At 37.3% G+C, this 23,429-nt stretch overlaps 2 protein-coding genes across 2 annotated transcripts in view; both read right to left on the bottom strand.

Annotated features, from left to right (window-relative positions):
• Window positions 1-6,076: 6,076 nt before the first annotated feature.
• cetn3 (centrin 3) lies at window positions 6,077-11,170 on the bottom strand. Its single transcript, XM_042509458.2, has 5 exons — window positions 11,014-11,170; window positions 9,092-9,227; window positions 8,755-8,869; window positions 7,821-8,012; window positions 6,077-6,616 (listed from the first exon to the last, which is right to left on the bottom strand). The coding sequence occupies exons 1-5, from the start codon at window positions 11,028-11,030 to the stop codon at window positions 6,573-6,575; spliced, it is 504 nt and encodes a 167-aa protein (XP_042365392.1). The 5' UTR covers window positions 11,031-11,170; the 3' UTR covers window positions 6,077-6,572.
• A 6,616-nt stretch (window positions 11,171-17,786) lies between these two features.
• Window positions 17,787-23,429, bottom strand: part of LOC148186242 (uncharacterized) — a 32,370-nt gene continuing 26,727 nt past the window's right edge. Inside the window, exon 8 of the mRNA XM_088071463.1 lies at window positions 17,787-18,160. Within this exon, the coding sequence (XP_087927589.1) occupies window positions 18,111-18,160 (50 nt within the window). The 3' untranslated portion in view covers window positions 17,787-18,110. The remainder of the gene's footprint in view (window positions 18,161-23,429) is intronic.

Raw genomic sequence — 23,429 nt, forward strand, 5'->3', positions numbered from 1 at the left:
TTTTATTTGTATATTTATTTGTCAGTTATGCTTTTCTATAATAACTTGTTTTATTCAACTTTTTAAAAAATTAATTTGTCTAAGTTTCTCGTTTTACCAAGAAAGTTTTGTTATTCAGGACGGTGTATATTATTATTACTTCTGTTTATTCAAAACGATCAAAAAGTCAAGATACACGATTCAAAAAAAAGAAAAAAAAAAAGCAAACAATGAATCGATTATCAAAATTGTTGATGATTAATTTTGTCTTTTAACTGAATTAATTGTTTTGTATATATAACTTGCATTACAGGGCTGCATGTATTGATTATTTTGGTGCCATTGAAGACTCATTAAAGCAGCTAATATTCATTTTTGAGAAGCTGAAACAAGTCACTTTTTAAATTATTTTATAATGTTTTCCATCTTGTACAGTTTTTTTTAGCTTTATTATTGTTTTTATTGTACAGATGAACTTTTGTTTTGAAAGGTGCTTTATAAATATTTATTATTATTATTATTTTGATTATTACATAATTAATATCAACACTATAATTATTATCATTATTATCATTTTAATTATAGTATTATCATTAAATGGAGCAAATAGAAAAGTACAGAACAAAGAACTTCTTTTCTGATTTTTTTTTCAGTTAATTTTTTGGTGATTTTTTTGTTTTAGTGGTGTTATCTGTATTGTTGAGGTGCAGTAACTGAATTGGACAGATATAAAAATAAATAAAAAATAAAAAATAAAATAAATTAAAAAATTGGAGGACCCTTTTTAAAAAACAAAGTTGCCAATAAATGTTCTGATCAGCAACTAATCAATGAGATATTTCAGCTCTATTAGAATATAATTACAAAGCGAAGAATGAATGAAGAACATATATAAACATGTTCATATGAGTTTGTGGCGAGCTGCTTAACACGCCAATCATTCACATCTCCGCTCCGCTCACGGTGGCCGCGCAGGTTGAGGTCATTCTTACGGGCGGGGTCAAAGGTCACGGCCCCGCCAGCTGGACGTTGGTGTCACACTCGTCATAAACACTCGGACGTCTCTCTGCTGCGGCTGCAGGACGACTTCTTTATCGCCGTTTTATCCGAATAACTGACGTGTTTTCTTTCTGTATAAACGCACGGTGAGTTTAACGAACTGAACGCCCCCCCCCCGTGTCCCCTCGTCTCAGGGAGGGTCGGAGGTTAAGTGTTGTCACATGGTCGGCATAGTTGTCCTAATGACTGACAGGTGGACGCGGAGCGCCGACTCTGGTTACAAACGAGACGCTGCGGAGGCGCCCGCTGTGCAAACATCGAGACACGGACAATACAACACAGAAACACACTTCAAAGGTTTCAGCAGAGACGAGTACGAATAATCATCCACAGGGGACATTTATCGACTTTAACCCTTTAAAACCTGAACTGGCAGCACTTTTCCTGTGTTTTTAAATCTTTGCACAATTTTTTTTCAAAAAAATGGGAACAAGGCGATGAGCAACTTAGTAATAAAATTACACAAATTGCAAGAAATTAATAATTTAAAAAATGATTTAAAAAAGCGAAGGAAAAATATTTCGGATTAAACAGACATGAAAATTATTTTACAGAATAATAATAATTTTTACGGCTTTTTTTTGGTCATTTCAGTGGTTTTTTTGGGGTTTTTTTTCTTTCCCATTTCTTTGTTGTTGTTTTTTTGTTTGTTTTGCTGATTTTCAGGTAATTTTCTGAGTCCCTCATTGCTCATTTCATGTTTCTGAAAGAAATCAAGCCAATTTACAGAGTTTCAAAGGGTTAAATAGTACAACATTTCAGGACGTTTCCAGGATTTTAGCAAGCTTTTAAGATTTTAGGACATTTCAAGAATTTCAGGATATTTGTAGAATTTCAGGACTTTTGAAGGATTTTGGGATGACTCTAAGATTTTAGGACAATGTAACCAGGTGTTTGTTTCGGCTGTACGGGACCAATTTTAAATTTTGTTATCATAACACAAAAACAAAAACATGAGAAAATAAGCGTTAAAACACTGAATTAACTCTTTAAGTTACTTTTTGAACGCAGGACTTTTTTGGGGGTATTTCTACACTGTGGGATTATTTTTACTTTTATAAATCTGCGTACTTCTTCCACCGCTGATCGTTTCTCCTTCATCCTCTCCTTTACTGCTGTTTAAAGTTTTGGGAATAAGTAAACAGAAACTCTCGTCTCATTAGTCCATCTAAATGTGGAGCCCGAGCTAACCTTCGCTAATTAAACCAACCGTGGAGCAATCAGAGCCTGACGAGGGCCGCTCGTATTTTTAGCAGTCTCATCAACACAGATGATTACTAGCAATACAAAGGAGTGTGTGTGTGTGTGTGTGTGTGTGTGTGTGTGTGTGTGTGTGTGTGTGTGTGTGTGTGTGTGTGTGTGTGTGCAGAGCGGTATGCTGGAAACCACAGGGGGGCGACTTGGAGGTTGTAACTGGGGAGGAACTGGGTTGGTTTATTTCGGGAGCATGTGTTGCTCTGGTCCGGGGACCGACAGCTGAGCATGTGCCGGCGCAAGGGCAAGTCATGATGTCTGTCCCTGATCTGAGACCAGATGCAGGTTCTGATAATCAACGTTGCCGCTGACCTTCAGCCACACACACACACACACACACACACACACACACACACACACACACACACACACACTCTGTAACACAATGCAGTAGTAGTGGAGTACTACATTTACACAAGAACTTTGTTTAAGTACAAATTTGGGGTCTTGAGGAATATTGTACTCTGCACCGCGCTGCATTATCTGACGGCTTTCCTCTCCAGTGAAAGCGTGGATCTCCAGATGTGTTGATGTTGAATATTTATGATAAACTGATGGATGAAGTGTCCCTTTACGTGTTGAGAAAATTCTCCTCCTTCTTAATCAACATAAACTCTTAGAAGAGATGTAACATGAAGAGATGCAAAACAGTCGCAAAATGACACAAATGATCCCAAAGAGATGCAAAACAGCTGCGAAGACACAGAAAATGATCGGAATAGACACCAAAAGATTGCAAAGAGACACATCGCAACTAAAAAACGATGCAACATGATCACAAAACGAGACAAAATGGTTGCAAAGAGATGCAACACGACAGCAAAATGACTGCAGAGAGATGCAGAGCGGCCACAAATGATCGTGCAGACATGAAAAATGACTGCAAAGATGCAAAACGACTGCAAGGAAATGTGAAATGGCTGTGAAATGACACAAAACGACTGCAGAGATGCAGAATGGGTGCAGAATGACTGCAAAGGGATGCAAAACAGCCTTAAAATGTGACAAAATGACCATGAAATCATGCAAAATGCCTGCAAAGCAACACAAAATGACACAAATAGATGCAAAACAACTTCAAAACACAAAATAACTGCAAAACAGGTAAAAAGTCTGCAAAATGATCGCAAAGACACCTTAATGTGTGAAGAAAATTCTCCTCCTTAAACTAATTTAATCCTTTTTTAAGACTTTTTAAATGTCACTCAGGGTGAAATTTGAGACCAATTTTGCAAAAGTGGAAAAATAAAAAATCTTGCAGGACTTTCACTCGTGGTGGAGTATTTTGACAGTGTGGTTTGACGAGTTTTACTGAAGTTTAAGGTCTGATTACTTCTTCCACCGCCGGCAGTTTGTGTGTTTGTGTTTCTCGGCCTCTGATTTCTGCATCACTTTCATTCGTCCCCTCAGAAAACATCAGACCTCCTTTGCTCCACGGGAGAAAAACCACAGAGTCGGTCTCTACTCTGTCATTGTGTGATTGGCTCAACTTATTACCAAAGCAAATCAGGTTAGCTAACCGCCATCCTCTTCATCATGTGAGCGGCAGGCGGAGGCCGAGACACATTTTCATCTGAGCTTCGCCTAAAATCAATACGTAACGGTCTGTGGGGAGCCAAATGACAGGGAGCTCAGGAGGATCCGCCTAGAGGGGTTTGTGGTCGCCGCTCTGCATCTCTGTGCATGAGCTCAGTGTGAATCACCAGCTTTATTATTTCTGTCAGCATCAGACGGGATTTCTCTGAGTTTTTCTCATGCACGCTGTCGGTGGTTTTAAACATCAGCTTTTATCATTTCATGCAGTTACGTCATTTGTTGATGTCAATTTAACACCACTTATTAATTAGACCTACAGCTGCTCTGCATTTTGGCAATAATAACGTGAGTAAATCATTCCCAGTATTTAGAGTAAATTATACATCTGAATGTAGAACATATGTGGCGAGTTCAGATCAGCTGTTCAGTGTCATCATACTGCACACTGTTTAAGAAGAGTCATGGATAATAATCCCCTCTGGTGGACAGTTAAAGGACAGCAGGAGGGATGTTGGACTATGAAGATCGAAATATGAAGGACACATCAAGACTTTAAGTCCCGAAGAATACATCAACTGAGACAGAAATGTTACATCTTATTATCACTGAGTGTAAAATATAAAGTGTTAATGTCGTTTAAAATATCAGACGACCCAGAGAGATGCAAAAAGATGAAAAGAAGAAATAGATGCACAATGGCTGCAAAAGGGATGCAAAATGACTCCAAAGAGATGCAACACGTCCACAAAGAGATGCAAAACAGTCGTTAAGAGATGCAAAAGAACTGCAAAGAAACGCAACACATCGCATACAGTAGACAAGCAACATGACCACAATGAGATGCAATAAGACTGCAGAGATATGTAACACCAATGCAAAGAGACACAGAATGACCACAAGAATGAAACGCGACCACAAAGAGATGAAACTCAAGGTTTTTAAAAGGCAAATAGTAAAGTTTGTTATTTTTTTAAACATAGTTTAAAGGATGAAATTAGAATTTGTCCTTAAATCCTGCTACACCTTTGGAGTCGATGGAGGAGTTGAGGAGTCTCTGGGGAAAGAAGCTGCTCTGTAGTCTGGTGGTTCGGCAGTGGATACTTCTGTATCTTTTCCCAGAATGCAGCAGGGTGAACAGACTGTGGCCGGCGTGGCTGCTGTCTTTCAGTATCCTTTGGGCTCTGTAGAAGTTAAGCAGGATGTTGCGCCGAAATTTGGCAATAAGACTGAAAAGAGATGTGACGCGGCCACAAAGTAAAGGGCCGCAAAGAGATGCAACGTGACTGAAAATCGACGCAACACAAATGCAAAGAGACGCAAAAAGGCTGGGAAGAGAATGAAAACAAACACAGCAGGCCGCAGAGACGCAACACGACCACAAAGAGATGCAATGTGAAACAACACAATCGCAGACACGCAAAATGTCTGCAAAGAAAATGTAAACAAACGAACCACGGCTGCAAAGACATGCAAGATGGCCACAGAGACGCAAAATGGCTGCAAATGGACACAATGCAACTGCAAAGAGACTCAAAATAACTGCAAAGACAATGAAAACAAATGCAACACGGCTGCAGAGATGCAACACAGCTACAAGGAGATGCAACACGACCGCAAAGAGACTCAACACGGATGCAAAGATAAGTAAAATGACTGCAAATTGATGCAAAACAACTGCAAAGAGACGTAAAATGACTGCAAAGATAATGCAAAGAAAAATAATAGAAAATGATAAAGAAACGCAACACTGCCGAAGACATGGAAGCAGCAGCAGCGACACAAGAGAGATGCACAAAGAGATGCAAAATGACTGCGAGGAGAATGAAAAGAAATGCAACATGGCCGCAGAGCTGCAGGACTGCAGGACTGCTGCGGAGACGTAACGCGGCTGTAAAGAATTGTAGCGAGACGCAACACAATTGGAAAGAGATGCAAAATGACAAACCGATGCCGCACGACTGCAGAGAAACAAAATGACTGCAGAGAGACCGCTAACAGACACAACAGGACCAAAGAGAGATGCAACACGACTACAAAGAGACCAAAACGACCACAAGACACGAATCGTGACTGCAGAGACTCCGGTTTCTCAGCAGGGGGGCTGAGCTCCGTTACAAGTTATTACGATTCCTCCTGAAGGAAACATGAACGATGAACCACATTTCAGTTTTTCTTCGATGGCGTTTCCTGCGCCTCGGGGATTGAAAAGCGGGTTATGTTGTCTGGCGTAAATTAAAAATCATAAATGTTTTGCTGGCAAACCGATTTATTTTTTCTGACACAAAATAAATAGCACATTAAAACACTCACATTATGTAAAATTAACAATAAATTTCCCCCGCTTTCCTCCCCTTTTTAGCCAGATGTAACTTGGATGTGACAGAAAGATTGATCATCAGGTCTCATAAATCGATTAGACTAACATCAGATTCACTCTGAGGTGAAACTGCACGTTTTTTATTAAGACAGCGTCATTTCAAAGTCAAAAACACTCAGAGTGAATTTGAATTAAAGAGCGGCGTCGTTATATCAACAGCTTTAAATCTTCAGGAGAGGCGGACTCAAAGTGTCCGACACTTTGAGTCGAGTATAAACCGCGAGGCCAATGAGCGATTTCAGTCCACGTCAGACCTCCGAGAGGACGCTCGTTTACCTTCAAACACACCGACAGATGTTCAGTCAGCTTCCCGCCATGTGGACGACCGATCCGAGCCAAAAATCCTCAGCGTCAACGAAACTCCTCATCAGGAGTCTCCGGTCATGATGGAGAGGAACTCCTCCTGGTTTACTGAGAAAAAAAAACAGGATAAATCTGAGAGTTTATTCACATTTTAACGCTTCTGAAAACATCTCAGGTATGTGCCACCAACAGAGACGACGTCTGTCTGCGGAGGACGATTTAATTCGTCTCCACGTCGATTAATCTGATTATTATTTTGTCGATTAATCGTTAAATTACAAAAGGTCACAAAATAGTTAAAAATGGCAGTCTCAAAATCCTCACGACCACAGTGACCTCCTCTAACGGGGAAACAGTCTAAGACCCCAAATATTCAGATAAAATCACATAAGACAAAGAGCAGCAGAAAAGACTCACTTTTTGGGGGTTTTTTGCTTGAAAAATGGCTTAAACAATTAATTAACTGTCAAAATAGCTGCAGATTAATCTTCTTTTTTGAAATTACATTTTTTCTCGAGCGCACACATAAATCTACGTAAATCCAGATAATTAAAAACTAAGAAATGTGTCAGGAGAAAAACAAACAATAAACAAAAGAGGAGGACAGATTAAAAAGAACTAAACTGAGAGAAAACTGAAAATGCAACAAAAGATAAATGTACAATATGTACAATGTACAATGATAAATGTAAAGTAAATGTACGTGCTATGATAACCGTCAGCTTTCATGTCAGATTATAACTTAAAACAGATATATCGCCGCAAAACATCTCACGGCTCCTGAAAAAATAAAAATAATTTTAAAAAATCATATTTATGAATGTATGTCTCCCCCTTGAGGCCAGCAGCAGGCATGACATATATGTTATATTGGTGTTTAAAGTGTTTTTTTCAGTTTCTCGGTCATGCCAGGTGGTCAGAAATTTACTTAACGTCATTTAAAAAAAATAAATAAATAATACAAATATATTTATACCATTAAAAGAAAACACACAAGATTAAAAGGTTCTTACTTGACTTGTTTAATTTTTTTAACCCTCTCGGTGTGTAGTGGTGCACTTTTCTGCAGAAACTCTGCACTCTGCCTGGACTTAAGTATTTTTTTAATATTTCCCGTGTTTTCGATGTTTCTGGACGCCGCAGCGCTCAGATGAGGTTATCGTACAGGAGCACGTCACTCTTCGGTCTCGTGAGAACAGAGAGGAAGAGGAATCTTGTATCAGCTGTTCAGAGTGTCCGTCAGCGTCTGTATGTCCTGACCTCGAGATGAACCTCGCTGTGTAACTGATGTAAGAGCCGATTATCGACTTACTTTCACCGTCTCCGTCGGCGTCGAACTCGTCGATCATGCTGCGCAGCTCCTCGTCGCTGACGTTCTCCCCGAGTTCTCGAGCGACTCGTCTCAGGTTCCTCAGACTGATCTTCCCCGACTCGTCGTCATCGAACAGCTTGAAGGCCTTCATGATCTCCTCCTTCGGGTCTCGCTCCAGGATGCGGTCAGTCACTGCACCAAGATGAGCCAAAACATTTAAATGTCACATATTCATTATTTTTTAGAATTTTAACCCTTTAAATGACATGTTTTTGTCATGCTACCACCGTGTTTTTGCAAGAAAAAAGGTATTTTCAATATACCACATGCTAAGTAGGTTTTATTTTTTTCAATTACCAATCTAGGATATGTCAAAATTTTGCAGTAACACTTATTTTTATTATTAGTATTTTTGTGCAGCGTTAAATACTCACCGCTCTGCAAACAAGGTGTGCTTTTCAAAATCAAGCTTAAAAAAAGTATATATTTGTGCGATTTTCTACTTTAATCGAGTTAATTTCTTGACCAACATCGGTCCTAATCATAAACATCAAAAATACAATAATTTTCAGAATTTAACCCTTTAAATGTTAGGTTTTTGTCACGATGCCACTAAGTTTTTAGCTGAAAAAAATTTCAACATAATACAAGCAAAGGCGATTTTTTTTTTGATTATCAGTGTCAGTTTGAATGGGTTTCAATGGAGCATTTTTTGACCTGAACAGTCTGAATGTAACTATTTAGTTTCCACAGTGTATTTTAGACTTATTGTAGGAGCTGAGCTGGAAATTTCAACATTAAACAAAAATACACAGTCTGGACAAAAATTATGCCATTTGCATTAACACAGACAAAATTATCCAAAAATGAAGAATAAAAAGTGCGTAAAATGCACCAAACAGTCCCTAAAGGGTTAAACTGACAGCAAACTCACCAACTTCATTGAAATCCTCAAATGTTATTTTGCCGTTTCCCTCTCGGTCGTAGTCTTTAAGAATCTTCAAAACATCCACTTTCTTCACCTCAAAGCCGAGCGCTCGCATCGCCACCTGGTGGGATTTTTACATCAGATATTTAGTCAATTTTAATCCAACATCTTAACCATAAACATAATCAGTCAACGAGTACTTCACACACACATTTAGTATCCTGGGTTTGATCTTTTCCAGGATATGAAAAGTGTGTTACAGTTTGAACTTGTTACACTTTATATAGTCGGTACATTTGGCTGCTTTTAACTGTAAAACAACATATCCTCCTTCATTTCTCACCTTCAGCTCGTGATAGTCGATTTCTTTATCTTTGTCGGTGTCGAACAACTCGAAGGCTTCTTTGATTTCATGTTTCTGGTCCTCGGTCAGCTCTCTCCTCTTCTTGCGCTTGTTTTTGTCTGCTGCAAGGTCAGCTCTGGAAACAAAGACACCAAACTGTGTGACCACATGAGAAATCTGAAGCTATATTTCCACACCAATAATCATGCAAACACGTGAATTACACTTAATCACATACATATATTGGTACAGAGCAAAAGGTGGATCCTCAGTGTGTATTTAGACAGGGTCAAAACATTTAAAACGCTCAAACTCTTGTGTACAGGTCTCTCTGTAGACGGCTCGTAGTTTACTAGACAATAATTAGTCTAAGGTAATTCTTTAGTGTCACAAGTGAAAATCTGTGACCCCGATACTATGGAGGCATCGTTTTTGGTAACAACTATCAAAATAAAGCCATCCCTAATGTATTTATATATACAGGTCACCTAGTGGAAATAGCATGTATTTCCTCCATATGCCAAATATGGTCAAAATGACCTCATCAGGTGGAAAATAGTCAAAATGACAAATTCAGAGTCAAAAGCCCAGAATGACACCCAGAAATAATACAAGTCCTGTTTTTCTGCTCTGATGGCTGTGGGATCAAAAATGTCAGTTTGAATGGGTTTCAATGGAGCATTTTTGGACCTGAACAGTCTGAATGTAACTATTTAGTTTCCACAGTGTATTTTAGACTTAGAATAAAATACTTAGAGAATAATAAACTTTATTTGTGTAGCACCTTTCATACAAGAAATGCAGCCCAGCATGCTTTACAAGAAAGAAATTACATACACCGAGTGCTTCACATCAAAATACAAAGAAGACAAAAAGACAAAATAAAATTAAAATAAAAGATAAGAAAAGAAAAATAATAAGTAATAAAAATAGGAATAAAAAATGTTGTCCAAATAGTCTTTAAGTAACGTTTTGCAACCGTCCCAAGTCTCCCTGCTTCAGGAAAAACTTGAGTAATGTATGTATGTGTATATATACTGTATGTTTGAATGTATTTGTGAGTATTAACGTGTATTAGTATGTGTATATGTATATATACATACATATCTTGATTAGGTAAAACATAACTGTCATGATTTGATAATGAATTAAAAATTAACAGATTTTTTTTAAGATTAATTAATTTTTATATTTGTGAATATGTAAGAATTTATTTTTATTAAGAGAAATATTTTTGTAATTAATTTATATATAGTAAGACAAAACTTACTGATAATTAAGATAATATATTAGAATAAGTCTGGAGATTTAATTACAGTACAGCTTTATTTTGATGTGGGATCTGAATTATGACTGTTGTTAAATTATGGGATTAAACACGTTTTTCCCGCTCCTTTGTTTACATGAATCAAATCGTGATGTGTTGTTTACATTTTTCATGTCTCCTTTTGTACATTTTTATTGTCTGTCCACTAATTTAAGATTGTCTTTTTTTCTTTCGTGCATGTTTTTCGGAACAAACTACTACCAATACTACTACTACTACTACTCCTATCAGTACTAACAGCGGTACTGTCCTGGCTGCTGTAAAGTCCTCAGCGGGTTAAAGACACGAAACACCAGTTTAACACCAACACAAGGAAACGCGCTGACTGTGACAGTACGCGTTAAATTCTCCTGTACGGAGGCCTTCAGGAGGCTGCGCGGGCAGGTAAACAGCTGCAAACACCATTTTTAAACGAATATAACCGATAAACGTTGATCTATCTTTGTTTTGATCAAACGCCGGTAACTAAAACATGCTAACGCTAGCTAACGCCACAGATTTCACGTTAGCTTCCGCTTCTCTTCGACGCGTTTCCGGCGTTAAAGCCCGCTGCAGTGAGTAAATACACGGTGGTTAAAGAGGCGGAGAGGTTTACCTTAAAGACAGACTCATCCTTTGTGGGGTTTAAACGTTAAAACGATGAAAAATAAACGTTTTGTCGCCAAACACACACACACAAACACACACACACCACCGCAGAGCAACAACAAATCCGAGTGTCCGCGCTCACACGGACGATTCCTATTGGCTGCTGGTTACCAGGCAGCGGAATACTGCTCTCTGATTGGTTTACGTCACACACGGTCTATCCGCGCTCTTCTTCTTTGGTGTTTAACAGCGGCAGCTCGTTTCTGCCGCCTGGTGGACGGAGGTAAAAACAGTAATACTGCAGTGATAAAATACTCTTACGTGTAAAAATACGGCAATAAAATACTTATATCTTATTCAAGTAAAAATACAATAGTAGTATCATCAAAATATGCTTAACTCTTTAGGGCACGCTTTTATATTACACACACTCGTATCACTCTGCACACAAAACACAGTTTTCAGTTAAGATTTTAAAAAATGTATACATTAATATTATTTTCCTCTTTAATACGTTTTTTTTTAAAAAAAAACAAAAAAAAACAACAACATCAGTTCTAATCATAAATATCAAATATTCATTAATTTTCATTAATTTTCAGAATTTAAATGAAAGGGTTTTGTCATGATGCCACTATGTTTTTATATGATATATATATATATATATATATATATATATATATATATATATATATATTTTCAATATGCTACACATTATGTAGATTTTTTTTTTTTTCTGATGACAGCATGGAATATGTCAATGATTAACAGCAACACTGATAGTGACAACGCACCTAACAGAGTCATTATTATTATTAAAAAAAAAAATTATTCTTATTTTTTTAAAGACATCAGTGTCATTCTATCTTTGGTGACACGCAACCAGCATAAAGAAACTTCCTCAAATTTTAAAAAAAAATTAATGTTAGATTATGTTAGTTTTGGAAGTAGTCAACACATTATTTCATTTCGCTGTCGTATTTTTTAGCTAACTAAACTGCTATTTCACACCAAGTTTTAAGTTTCAGTTTAGTAAAAGTTAACTTAAATCATAACCTTGCAATGCCATAAAAAGTACAATGTAGTGCGCAGTTCAAGTATAAAATAATATAAAATGACAGGAATAAATAAAAACATTTATTTATTTATTTATGCAGTCATTTATTTATAGCTTGTCAGGCTGACTTCTGGGTAATTAGAAACGTGACAAAAATCTCCCCTAAAATGTCTGTTAGAGTTAACCCAAACAGCTGGACTGTGATCCAACACTCAGTCAGCTGCATGATCAATATCTGATCATTAATTCATTGATTGCTGCAGTTACAGACAGGTATTTTCTCACAGCTCTGCAGGATTGTTTATAGCCATCAGGTGACTCACGTTTAAAATTTAAAAGCCCGAACACCATAAAACTGCGTCTCTAATATCACATTTATGAGCGTCAGCGTAAAAGCTGAGTAAACTCTGAGGACTCACTGACATCTGCTGGCTGACATTTATTACTGCCGTTACTATGACAAAACCGAAGAATTGAGGGCTGAAAGGCGCCGGCGGACCTCCTGACCCGGTGGACCTCCTGACCCGGCTCTTGTTGCCCGGCAGGGCGACGCTCAGACAGTCTGCAGACATAAAGACACCAGACGCACATTTCAGACGCCTGATGGATGATTCAGTCGCTGAGTGGAGCATCCTTCAGTGTTTCTCACTCAGACCTCTGCAGGAGGCAGATGTGTCTGTGATTTTACGACGGGAGTTTTCATTTTTAAATTTTAATTTACTTTAATCTCCTGAGACCTGAGCTTCTGTTTGGTCGATTCAACTTTTTTTGTTTTGATTATTTTAATTTCTGGGATTGTTTTTGTCCTTTTAGTCTCCATAAGGTGTCAGAGACATAAAACAGCATCAAAATAGAGCTTGTTGATCAAAAAAAGAGCCAGAGGAGGATCCCCCACACCCCGACAGAGGACACAGCTGAGACACTGATGTCCTAAAATCCTTGTCTTTAAGCTCTACAAAACGTAAATAACCCCACAAATGTCCTAAAATCTTGGTAACGTTACATCCTTAAGTCCTACAAATGTCCCAAAATTCAAGAAATGTCCTTAAATCCTAGAAATGTCTTAAAATCCTACAAATGTCGTAAAGTCTTTGAAACGTCCCAAAATCCTATTAACACTGTAAAATTTCAAGAAACATCCTAAAATCTGAGAAATGTCCCTAAACTTTTTAATGTCCCAAATTCCAAGAAACGTCTTAAAATCCTACAAATGATCTAAAATCCTTGAAATGTCCTAAAACCTTAAAAATGTCCTGAAATACCAGAAATGTCCTACAATCCTGAGAAATGTCATAAAATCCTTGAAATGTCCCTAAATCCTGGAAATGTCATAAAATCCTAGAAACGCCGTAAAGTCTTTGAAACGTCCCCAAATCCTATTAACATTGTAAAATCCAAGAAACATCCTAAAATCTGAGGAATGTCCTAAAATCCAAGAAATGTCCTAAAAATCCTGGAAATGTCATAAAATCTGAGAAATGTCCCTAAACATTTTGATGTCCTGAAATCCAAGAAACATCCTGAAATCCTACAAATGATCTAAAATCCTTGAAATGTCCTAAAACCTTAAAGATGTCCTGAAATACTAGAAATGTCCTAAAATTCTGAGAAATGTCAAAAAATCCTTGAAATGTCCCTAAACTCTTTAATGTCCTAAAATCTTACAAATGTCCTAAAATCCTTGAAATGTCCTAAATTCCTAGAAATATATTATTTTTTACAAAATTGGCTTCCAAGTAAATCCCGTTGAGTGGTGTTCAGTTTGCCTTAAATTTGGACACATATAGTTTTTACATTTTTATATGCAGTTTATTTCTTGTTTCTGTTTCAGATTTTTTCTCTCCGGTCTTTTTTGCACAGCCTGAGGAGGATCACGTGCATTTCGCTGCAATCCAGCGAGGTTTTTTCAGCTGTCCCCGTCGCTCACATGACTCTCACCTTGCAGGTCGTGGCGGTCCGTCGAAAATCTGCGTGACGAAGTGCAGCTTCACAGAGCTGCTGACGCGTCTGCAGACTCTTCATACGCCAGACTTCAGCGTCCTGCAGGAGACAAAGAGAGACACTGAGGACTGTGGATGATCCTGTTTCTACATCTGAAAGTCTCAAAACATCCCAAACTTACATCTCAAAATCTCAGCAAACAAAATCACGAGGTAAAATAAAACAAACAGCATATTTGTGCAAAATCCGTCACACCCAGTTTTATTTTTTTAGAGCTCTTCAGGGAGCTCATCCTGCTCGGCCGGGCGCGCCCGAACTCTGCACAGACAGCTTTGTCATTTTTTTGGAAGTCATTTGGGACTTAGTTATATTGGGTGGGATGCTTTTTTTCTGATCGACATCATGTTTGTTGTGCTGCGTTCACAAGTATTTAAACCTTTGAACTCTGAGCCAACTGTTTCCAACCGATTTCTCTCCATGACAGCGGAAAAAAGGAAAAGAGCAACTTGGCATGAAATGTGCAGCATGCTGCAAGAAATAATATTATTATTATTATAAATATTGATAAAATAATATTTAATTAAAAAAATGTTATTTAAGTGATAGAAAATATCCAGAAAATTAATTAATTTAATCATAATTACATTTCTAAAATAATTTTACAGAATTCATTTTTTACACACTTTTTTTGGTCACATCCTTGTTTTGATTTTTTTTTCTTTCTCAGTTTTTTTTTGGCCCAGAAAATTATTTATCTAAGTATCATATCTTTTTCCAAAATAATTTTACAGAATTATTGAATTTTGTTACACACTTTTTTTGGTTTTGGTCACGCCCTTTTTTCACTTTTTTCAGTCAGTTACTTGTTTTTTATTTCTTTTTTTGGTTGTTTTGTTTTTTTTTGTTTGCTTTTTTCTTTTCTCATTATTTTTTTTGTTCGAAAATTATTTATCTAATTTTTATAATTATATTTTAAAATTAATTTTACAGAAATATTTTTTATGCACTTTTTTGGTGAGTTCCTTGTTTTTGATTTCTTTTCTTTTTTCATTGTTGGATTTTTTGGGGATGTTTTTTTTTTTCTTTTTTTGTAGTTTTACTAATTTCATGCTAATTTTTGGGTTACCTGCTCCAGAAAAATAACCCGAAAAAGATGCTTAAAAAAAAATTGCAGCATTAAATCATTTTAAATACCGTCTCTTTAAAAATAGATAAAAATAATTTTCTAAATCTACTAATTTCTTTTGCGAGCATTCCCTACCAAATTTTCCAGGTTTCAAAGGGTTAATTTAGGGTTTTTTGTTGTTTTTTGGTATTCGATGATAAAGAGCATCGAGATTTGAAATGAGGATGTTGCAGTTGTCGGTCATCAGTGTTTCTGTGCAGATTTTAAAATCCGTTGATCTCGTGTCTTTACTGACCACAGCGTCAGGAAGCGAACGCGCCGGAGTGACGGCGTGGACGCGTCTCTGAGACGAGACACGACGTCAGTGTCGGCCTCTATCGTCAGCTCGCACATGTGACACAGGAGACGCTCTGCGAGATAAGCAGAGACCCGGCGGCACCTTCTTCACCGACGGTCGCTGCAGCTGAGGACGCCCTGCGGGAAATACGTGATAGTGGCGAGAAGGAGGTCAGGGGTCAACGAGGGAGGAGAGACTTCAAAGGGTTAATGTGGCAAACGGCTCTGGGAAATGTTTTCAGAAATCTATCAGCGGTTTCCTGGAAGAAAACACGAGGAAACACGGATCTTCAGTAAATACTTCACCTCGCCCTCATACATATTTTGCTGCGCTTCATTCTCTTTAGACGGATAGTTTGGTTTTTTTGGAGCTGGACAGTAAAAATTACCCACGCTCACTCCGAACTCGTCATGTGTTGCCGCTTCGTCAGTGGACTCCCGCTGTTAACGTGATGTAAACAAAAGCACACGGTGGGACGACGCTGCACGTAATTATGTTTTGGCAACAAAAGCACACGGAAACCAACACCGGGACCAGAGACCCTCTACATCTACTCACGATGTTTTCGGAAACCTTCTGCATCAGCTGTTGAGGCCCCGAGATGCTTTTATTGTGATGTAAGGAAAAGGGGAAAAGAAATGAAAAAACACAACAATGCATGCAGAAAAAGGGTGAAAAAGAAAGAAATACAACAATTTATGTAGAAAAGGGAATAATTAAATAAATTATAAAAAAGGAAAAGGAAAAAAACAACAATTCATTAAAAAAGGGGGAAAAAACAAACAAAACATAAGTAAAAATCCCACCAACAATTCATGCAGAAAAGGAAAAAAAAATACAAAAAACACAAAAAACACAAAGCGTAAGAAAAAAGAAAAAATACAACAATTCATGTAGAAAAAAGGTAAAAATACAAAAAAAGAAAGGGGAAAGAAAAAAAAAGAAAAAAAGAGAAAAACAAGAAAATAAATAAATAAATAAACAAACAAACATTTTTTTCGTTTTTCATTGGTTTTTTTTTCTTCTTTTTTTGGTTGTTTTGAGACGTATTTTTTGTCCTTTTTTTTGCAGTTTTTACTAAAAAAACTACTAAACTGCTGGTTAAACTGGAGCTGCTGGTTAATCTGGAGCTGCTGGTTAAACTGGAGCTGCTGGTTAGTCTGGAGCTGCTGGTTAATCTGGAGCTGCTGGTTAAACTGGAGCTGCTGGTTGAACTGGGGGACATTAAAAGTGGGTGTGAGGTCAGCGAGACACGCAGCAGACTCAAACTGTCCCGGCTTTGACCTCCGGCTCTCAGACTGAGGTCGTGTTTCAGAACTTGAACATGAGGAGGGCGTAATGAGCGCGCAGCGTGTTTATCCGCAGTCAGCCGGCTGCACACAGGCAGCTTTTGAAGACGGCGGCGGGTCCGACGGAGGCGGAGGAGGGAGCCGACCTGCACTCAGAAAGCAGCTTCTGTTTGGACTCGGACAGACTTTGATTCAGGAGCTGCGCTCAGAGGAGCTTTATTGAGATCAGATCAGCGGCCTGCAGGAGGTCGGACCTGCAGACGCTGATAAAGCAGCTGCTCTGATCTGATTGTCGAAGGTTCGACTCACAGGCTCAGATTGTTCTGCTCCTCAAAGCCTCTTTAACGTCTGAAACAGTGCATCCCATTTAAAGCTGGACGGAGAGTTTTAAGGCTGAAACTGTGTTTGTGAAGTTTTTTTTTCTTTTCTGAAGCATCATGTTCTGCGAAATGTTAGCTTTGTGAAATGTTAAGTTATCGGAAAAGTTGTCGTGTTTTGTGAATTGTTGTTTTCTGAAATCTTTTGTGTTCTGAAATTATTTTGTTTTGTGAAATGTTGTGATTTGTGTTGCATCTGAATTTTGTGCAATTTTGTGAAAATTATTTTTTTTCGACATGTTTTTTTGTGAAATGTTATTATTTGTGGAATTTCATGTTTTGCAAAAATTTTGTATTTTGTAAAAAAATGATAAATGATAAATAAAATGACCGTCGCTGCCATCGTATTTTTCATCATAACTCACAGCAAGGAGTTCATTTTTCGGGGTTTACGAATCAATCTGCACTTTTGCAGCTTTAAGGGCCTGTTGCTATGACAACAAATACACTTTAATTTTAAATCATAAGAAAATCCAGGTTTTCATCAAATCATCAACAATCAATTGAAGTTATCTGTCCATATGAAGAACTTTTAAAACAGCTGAGAGAAATTTAAAGTTCAATATACGAGATTTAAACAATGAAAAATGCTTCTTGTGCTCCATGAATTGTGAATGGAAACACTGCGTGTCATTGAAGCTGTCGGGGGAGGGGCTGCAGCATGTTAAAGTCTCACTGTTTGACATGTGTGTGTTCATGTCATTAAACCAAAATTCCCCTGAACCCCACCCTGAACCAGCACAAAGACCCCCTGTCCACCCTCCCTGCACACAGAGGGGGGGCGCACACCTCAAGTTCGGCTCCTGGTTTCGTGCAGATTCTACTTCTTGTAAGAGACGATGCACGACAAAGACACAAAAAACACGAGGATACATCCAGGACAGCTTGTAGTTGATGAAAAACACAAATCTGTGAGTCTTTGTCAAACCTGATGTGAACGTTTTTGGGTCTTATCTCGTCCTCGCCACTAAATCCACTCAACTAGGAGCAAATCTCTGCAACCAGAGTCCAACGTCTGATGGAAAGCCTGAAACCAGAGGAGAGAGGGCTGTTAGAGCAGCAGATTAATGCACTTTAGAGACGCCCTAAATTCACACTAAATTCACATAAGCAGGACCAGAGAGCAGCGTGCACTTTTCAGAACATTTTCAGCCACAAAGAAAGTCCCGAAATTAAAAAAGCTGAAGCACATTTTACGGTTAAACCTTCATATATCGTTGGAAACAACAGTATTGATAACTGATATAACGTGTACTCTTTAGTTCAAGAAAAGTCAGAACAAGTACTAATTAAGCCTTTGTCACATCAGCTGCCTAAAATGTATTTAAACCTTTAAAATCAGAGCGAATTGGTTTGAATTCTTTTGAAAACGCAGATAAAAAAGCAAGGAGCAAGTTGACCAGAAATATCCCGCAAACCGTAAGAAATTTGGAAAAGCTGGAAAGAAAATGCCCAGAAAATTTGTATTTTAAAAAAGGGGGAAATTAAAACAAAACAAAACACACAAAAAAAACAGAAAAAATGTCCAAAAAAACCCTCAAAGTATAATTATTATAATTTTATTTTTAGATATGTTACAGGAAATAATATACTTTTTTCAAATTTCAGCTCATTTTATGGGTCATACTCTTGTTTTTGTTTTAACTTTTCTTTTTCTTTTATTATTTACAGTTAATATAATATATTCAAATATTTGCTGTATTTTTTAAAAAAAATTTGCACTTTCTTAGATCATTTTCTTACCTCCATTTGTTTTTTACTTTCTTTTTTTCTTCTTATTTCAGGTAATTTTCTTTCACTAATTTCTTGCCTATTTTTGAGCCATTTCTTGGTCAGTTGCTCATCTCCCCATGTTTTTTTTGAAGAAATCAGATCAGATTTGTTGGGGTTTCGAAGGGTTAAATGATCTCTCTTGCTTTCTTTTCTACGCTTTTGAGACAACGTAAATTTTGAAAGGCTGTTAAAAGTTTTTGCTCGTCTGACGACCAGAACATTTCAGTGGTTATGTCGAACCATTTCATGGAAAATTAACTCATAAATCATCGACATTTGTGCAGCACAAAAGAAAATGGGCCTCACTCTCCACTTTTTTCAGTCACACAGCTCACTCAAACGTAACATTTTATTCAGGGCCAAACTTTTGTTTGAGATGCACAAACGTCCTGAATGAATAAAGGTGGAATCTTTTTCTGTCCATATCATTTTCTTGTCCACATACTTTTGGCCCCGTGGTGTAAATAAGGTGAGTGAACTCGTCCAGTCAGCGCTCTCTCAGCTCTCCTCCATCACATGAAAACAGTTTATCCTAAAACTCATTAACTCCACAACAAGATTTACTCTGTGAGAAGAGCCCCTCGTTCAGCCGCCAGTGTGAACGCTGACCTTTTCAACTCTTTATGACTTTAACCTTCTGCTGTGAAGCTCGCTGACCGCAACAATGGAGCGGTTAATGGTGCAGATTTAGCAGAGTGAGCGGAGGAAAACGCAGGAGGCTCGTTTGGCTTTTTACAGCCCAAAATCCTGCAAATACACAAAATCCTGCATGAACAAATCTTACTTTTACTCTTCAAGCAGCTTTTGCATTCGATTTTTAACCCTCAGGGACTGTTTGGTGCATTTTACATGCTTTTCATTCATGTTCATGTATATGGCAGAAATTTTGGCAAGATTTTGTATTTCTGTTTAATCCAGAAAAGAAACTACGCTGCATGTAGTATATTGAAAATAATTCTTTTTTTTTGCTGTTTTCTTTTTCTTTTCATCTTAAAACATAGTGGCATCATTACAAAAAATGGAATTTAAAGGGTTAAATTCTGAAAATTAATGACTAATTGATATTTATGATGAGGAATAATGTTGGTGGAGGAAAAAACTCAGTTTTTTAAGAAATGTGTCACCAGAACAAGCAAACAAATGAGTAAACTCAAGTGGAGATGATTTTATCACAAACACTGAAGTTGAAAGAACTTTTATCATTAATTTCTTTAAATGTTATTGCTGATTTATTGCTTTAATCCAGGTTGAACGTGCAAAAATACTGAAATATTTATACTTATATTTATCAATACTCATTTGTACTGTTACATTTATATTGTTTTTATCCTTGCAATCTACAAGGATGCTGTTTTATTGTTTCATTTCATTGCATTTATTTGTTGCTTCTACTAGTTTTAGATTCTAGTGTCCTATTTTACTGCTGTTTTTTTGGGACCTCATTATTTCGTTTTATTCCCTCTCTGGTGTCGCATATTTTGGAATGACAATAAAACTTTGAATCTTGCATCTTAACTGCTCAGTTTGAAGCTGTGGCAACTGATTTTTTATGTTTATGTTTTATTTTTTGGACACTGGCAAATGTAGACACAACACTGACTCATTATCACCTTCTGCGACAATCTCTGTTTGCTCTGTTTTTGGTCTCCTCCACGTCCAGATATCTGTCTGTTTAGCTGCTAAATCGTGTCGTCTCTAAATGTGTCTGTCTGCTCCAGTAGGTCGATCCAGTGGCTTCTTACTAATTCTTTACTGGAAACAACGCTATGAGAATGCTTTCTGAAGAAGAAAAGTTAAGTTGTGGGCCATAAAACTAAAACAAAAAGCCGAAAGTCTCTATAAAGCTCTTTGAAGCCGAGAGGAGCTGCAGACTTATATTTAAAATGGTAATTTGATCAGATGTTAACGTATGAAAATTGTCATTACTGCAGCTTAAAGCTCACATTGTGTCTCAGAAGATTTAGTTTCTCGATGACACAATGTTCAGCTTGTTTGTAGATAGTTTTTATTTTTCACAGTGTGGTCATTATCTCGGCTTTGCAGTGTTTTGGTGTGGAGAAGCAGTGAATCAGCCACATTTAAACTGTGTGTTTTTAAGAAATTTAAAGCTTGTTGTTTTGGCAAGCAAGTGGAGGAATGTAACTAAGTACATTTACTGTAAATCCTCCTCCTTCTGAAGCTAAATAAACTCTTTAAAAACCTGCTTGGATCAGCTGGAAAATGCATAAAAACAGAGCTGTTCGAGTTTTTAGAGACACGTGGATCACAGTCACACTAACAGATGATTATTTTACAGAATATGATGCATTTAATTACATTAACGGTGTTATATTAGTACTTTTACTTCAGTAAGGATTTTTTTCCACCACTGATGAGGAGTCCATTAACCCTTTGAAATCTAAGGGGCTTGATTTCTTTCAAAAACATTGGAAGTAGGCAACAAGTAACAACAAATAAGCAAAAACTTTGAAAAAAATATTTGTAAAAAAAACAAAACAACAACAACAACAACATCAACAAAAAACAAGACTAAAAATGAATTAATAAAAAAGTTACAGAAAAATTACCTGGGAAAAAAACCAAAAAGAAATTAGTAAAATATAAAAAGATAAACAAACAAAAAATCAAGAAATTAGTAAAATGTTACCATAAAAATACCTGAAATTTAAAGGGAAAAAAAACTGATAAGAAATGAATAAAAAGTTTAAAAAAAAAAGTACTGTAAAACAAGCTAAAAACATTACCAATAATCAGTAAAAAGTTACAAAAAATCACATGAAAATAAGCAAAAACCATCAACAAGAAATGAATTAAAAAAAGCAAAATTACTTGAAATAAGTAATAACAATCAACACGAAATTACAAGACAATTACCTAAAAGTAAGTTAAAAATGGCAACAAAAACAAACAACCATAAAGAAAATGGAAACAGAAAATGACCTTAACAGAGTGCTGTAAGAATTATAAATATAGTTTTCTAGTTTTTTCCCCTAGTTTTTAATGATATTTTTAGGATTTTTTAAAATAACCTTGTACTCATTTTTAACGTTTTGTGGGACATTTCTTGCCACGTTCTGATAATGTTTTTCCCATGTTTTTGAAAGAAATCAAACCTATCTTTCAGGTTTCAGATGTTTAAATGCCTCTGAAAGGTGTCTGAATGCAGCACGAGAAACTGGCGACGATCCTGGTGTTAAAGGGTTAAAACACTGATGGTTACAGCTAATGTGGATGTTTTATTGCCTTTGTAAAATGAAAAGTTGTGTCCTCAGTAACCCTGAGAGGCTGTGAGACTAAACAGTTTGACATTTGGCTCTGTGTCTTTAACACTCTGTCACAGTAACGAGCCTCAGAGCCCCGAAAACAACACGTGAAGAGAAATAAAGGTGTGAACGGCGAGACAAATCAGCTGACGGAGACGCAGAGAGCGATAAGCAGAGAAGGATGATGAGCGGGAATGTGAGGACAGACTCTCGGGGTGAAGACGTTGTGAAACAGAGTGCGGTTCGTGTGAACGGTGACACCCAGGCACTGTTCCCAATTACACTGAAGACTCTCTGGTGTAAACATAGGACGGGCTTCCTCTGGGACACGTGCCATTCTGCTCGACCCTGCAAACCCGGGTTTGGAACCTGGGACGCTCTATCTGTGAAGCATGAGTGCTAACCACTACACCACCGCGCCACCGCCAAAACCCATCCCGTCAATTTCAGACGTTTAGAGAAACAGATGTAGTTTAAAGAGAAAGAAAGTCTGCTTTAGGTGGCTGAGAGGGGACGTGGTGAGTCCAACATACACAGGACTTTGACCCAGGAGACTGGTGTCTGTGTCCTTTCTGTCGCTTTCATTTTTTTGTTCACTGCCTTTGTAATTAATTAATTTTGTCGGCGGCACAGCAGCTGGCAGCGCAGATTTCCAACAGCTCGGATCTCTGACACAGCAGCGCGGATCTCTGACACAGCAGCGCGGATCTCGGACAGCGGCAGCGCGGATCTCTGACACAGCAGCGCGGATCTCGGACAGCAGCAGCGCAGATCTCAATCACTGAAATAAATATTATCATTACAAATGATGTCACACCAGAGGACAATTATAAGGACTACCACGAAAAAAAAGTGTACAAATGTACACACACACACACACACACACACACACACACACACATATATATATATATATATATATATATATATATATATATATATATATATATATATATACATATATAATAAAATAGGGGCTAGGGTCCATTTGGCACAGCTTGGACTCAGAATTTTGGCTGTGGTCCTGTTTGTGTCTGCATTAGCATTAGAGAGTTTTAAGTTTAAGTTTTTTTTCTTCATATGTTTGAAATAAGATTACATTTGGTTAAAAATGCTCATAGTTCAGTGGATTGTTTAAGTAGGTGTTTAAAATGGTAAAAGAACCATTTTATGAGAACTTTTACTTTAAACTTGACACTTGTGGGACAGAGAGCAGAGAGACAGGCGGAGACAGAATCAGGCTTCCCATCACAGATTGAG

Source organism: Plectropomus leopardus, chromosome 20 (genome assembly GCF_026936395.1).
Source record: "Plectropomus leopardus strain MGB_pleo_1.0 chromosome 20, ASM2693639v1, whole genome shotgun sequence".
Taxonomy (NCBI): Eukaryota; Metazoa; Chordata; class Actinopteri; order Perciformes; family Serranidae; genus Plectropomus; species Plectropomus leopardus.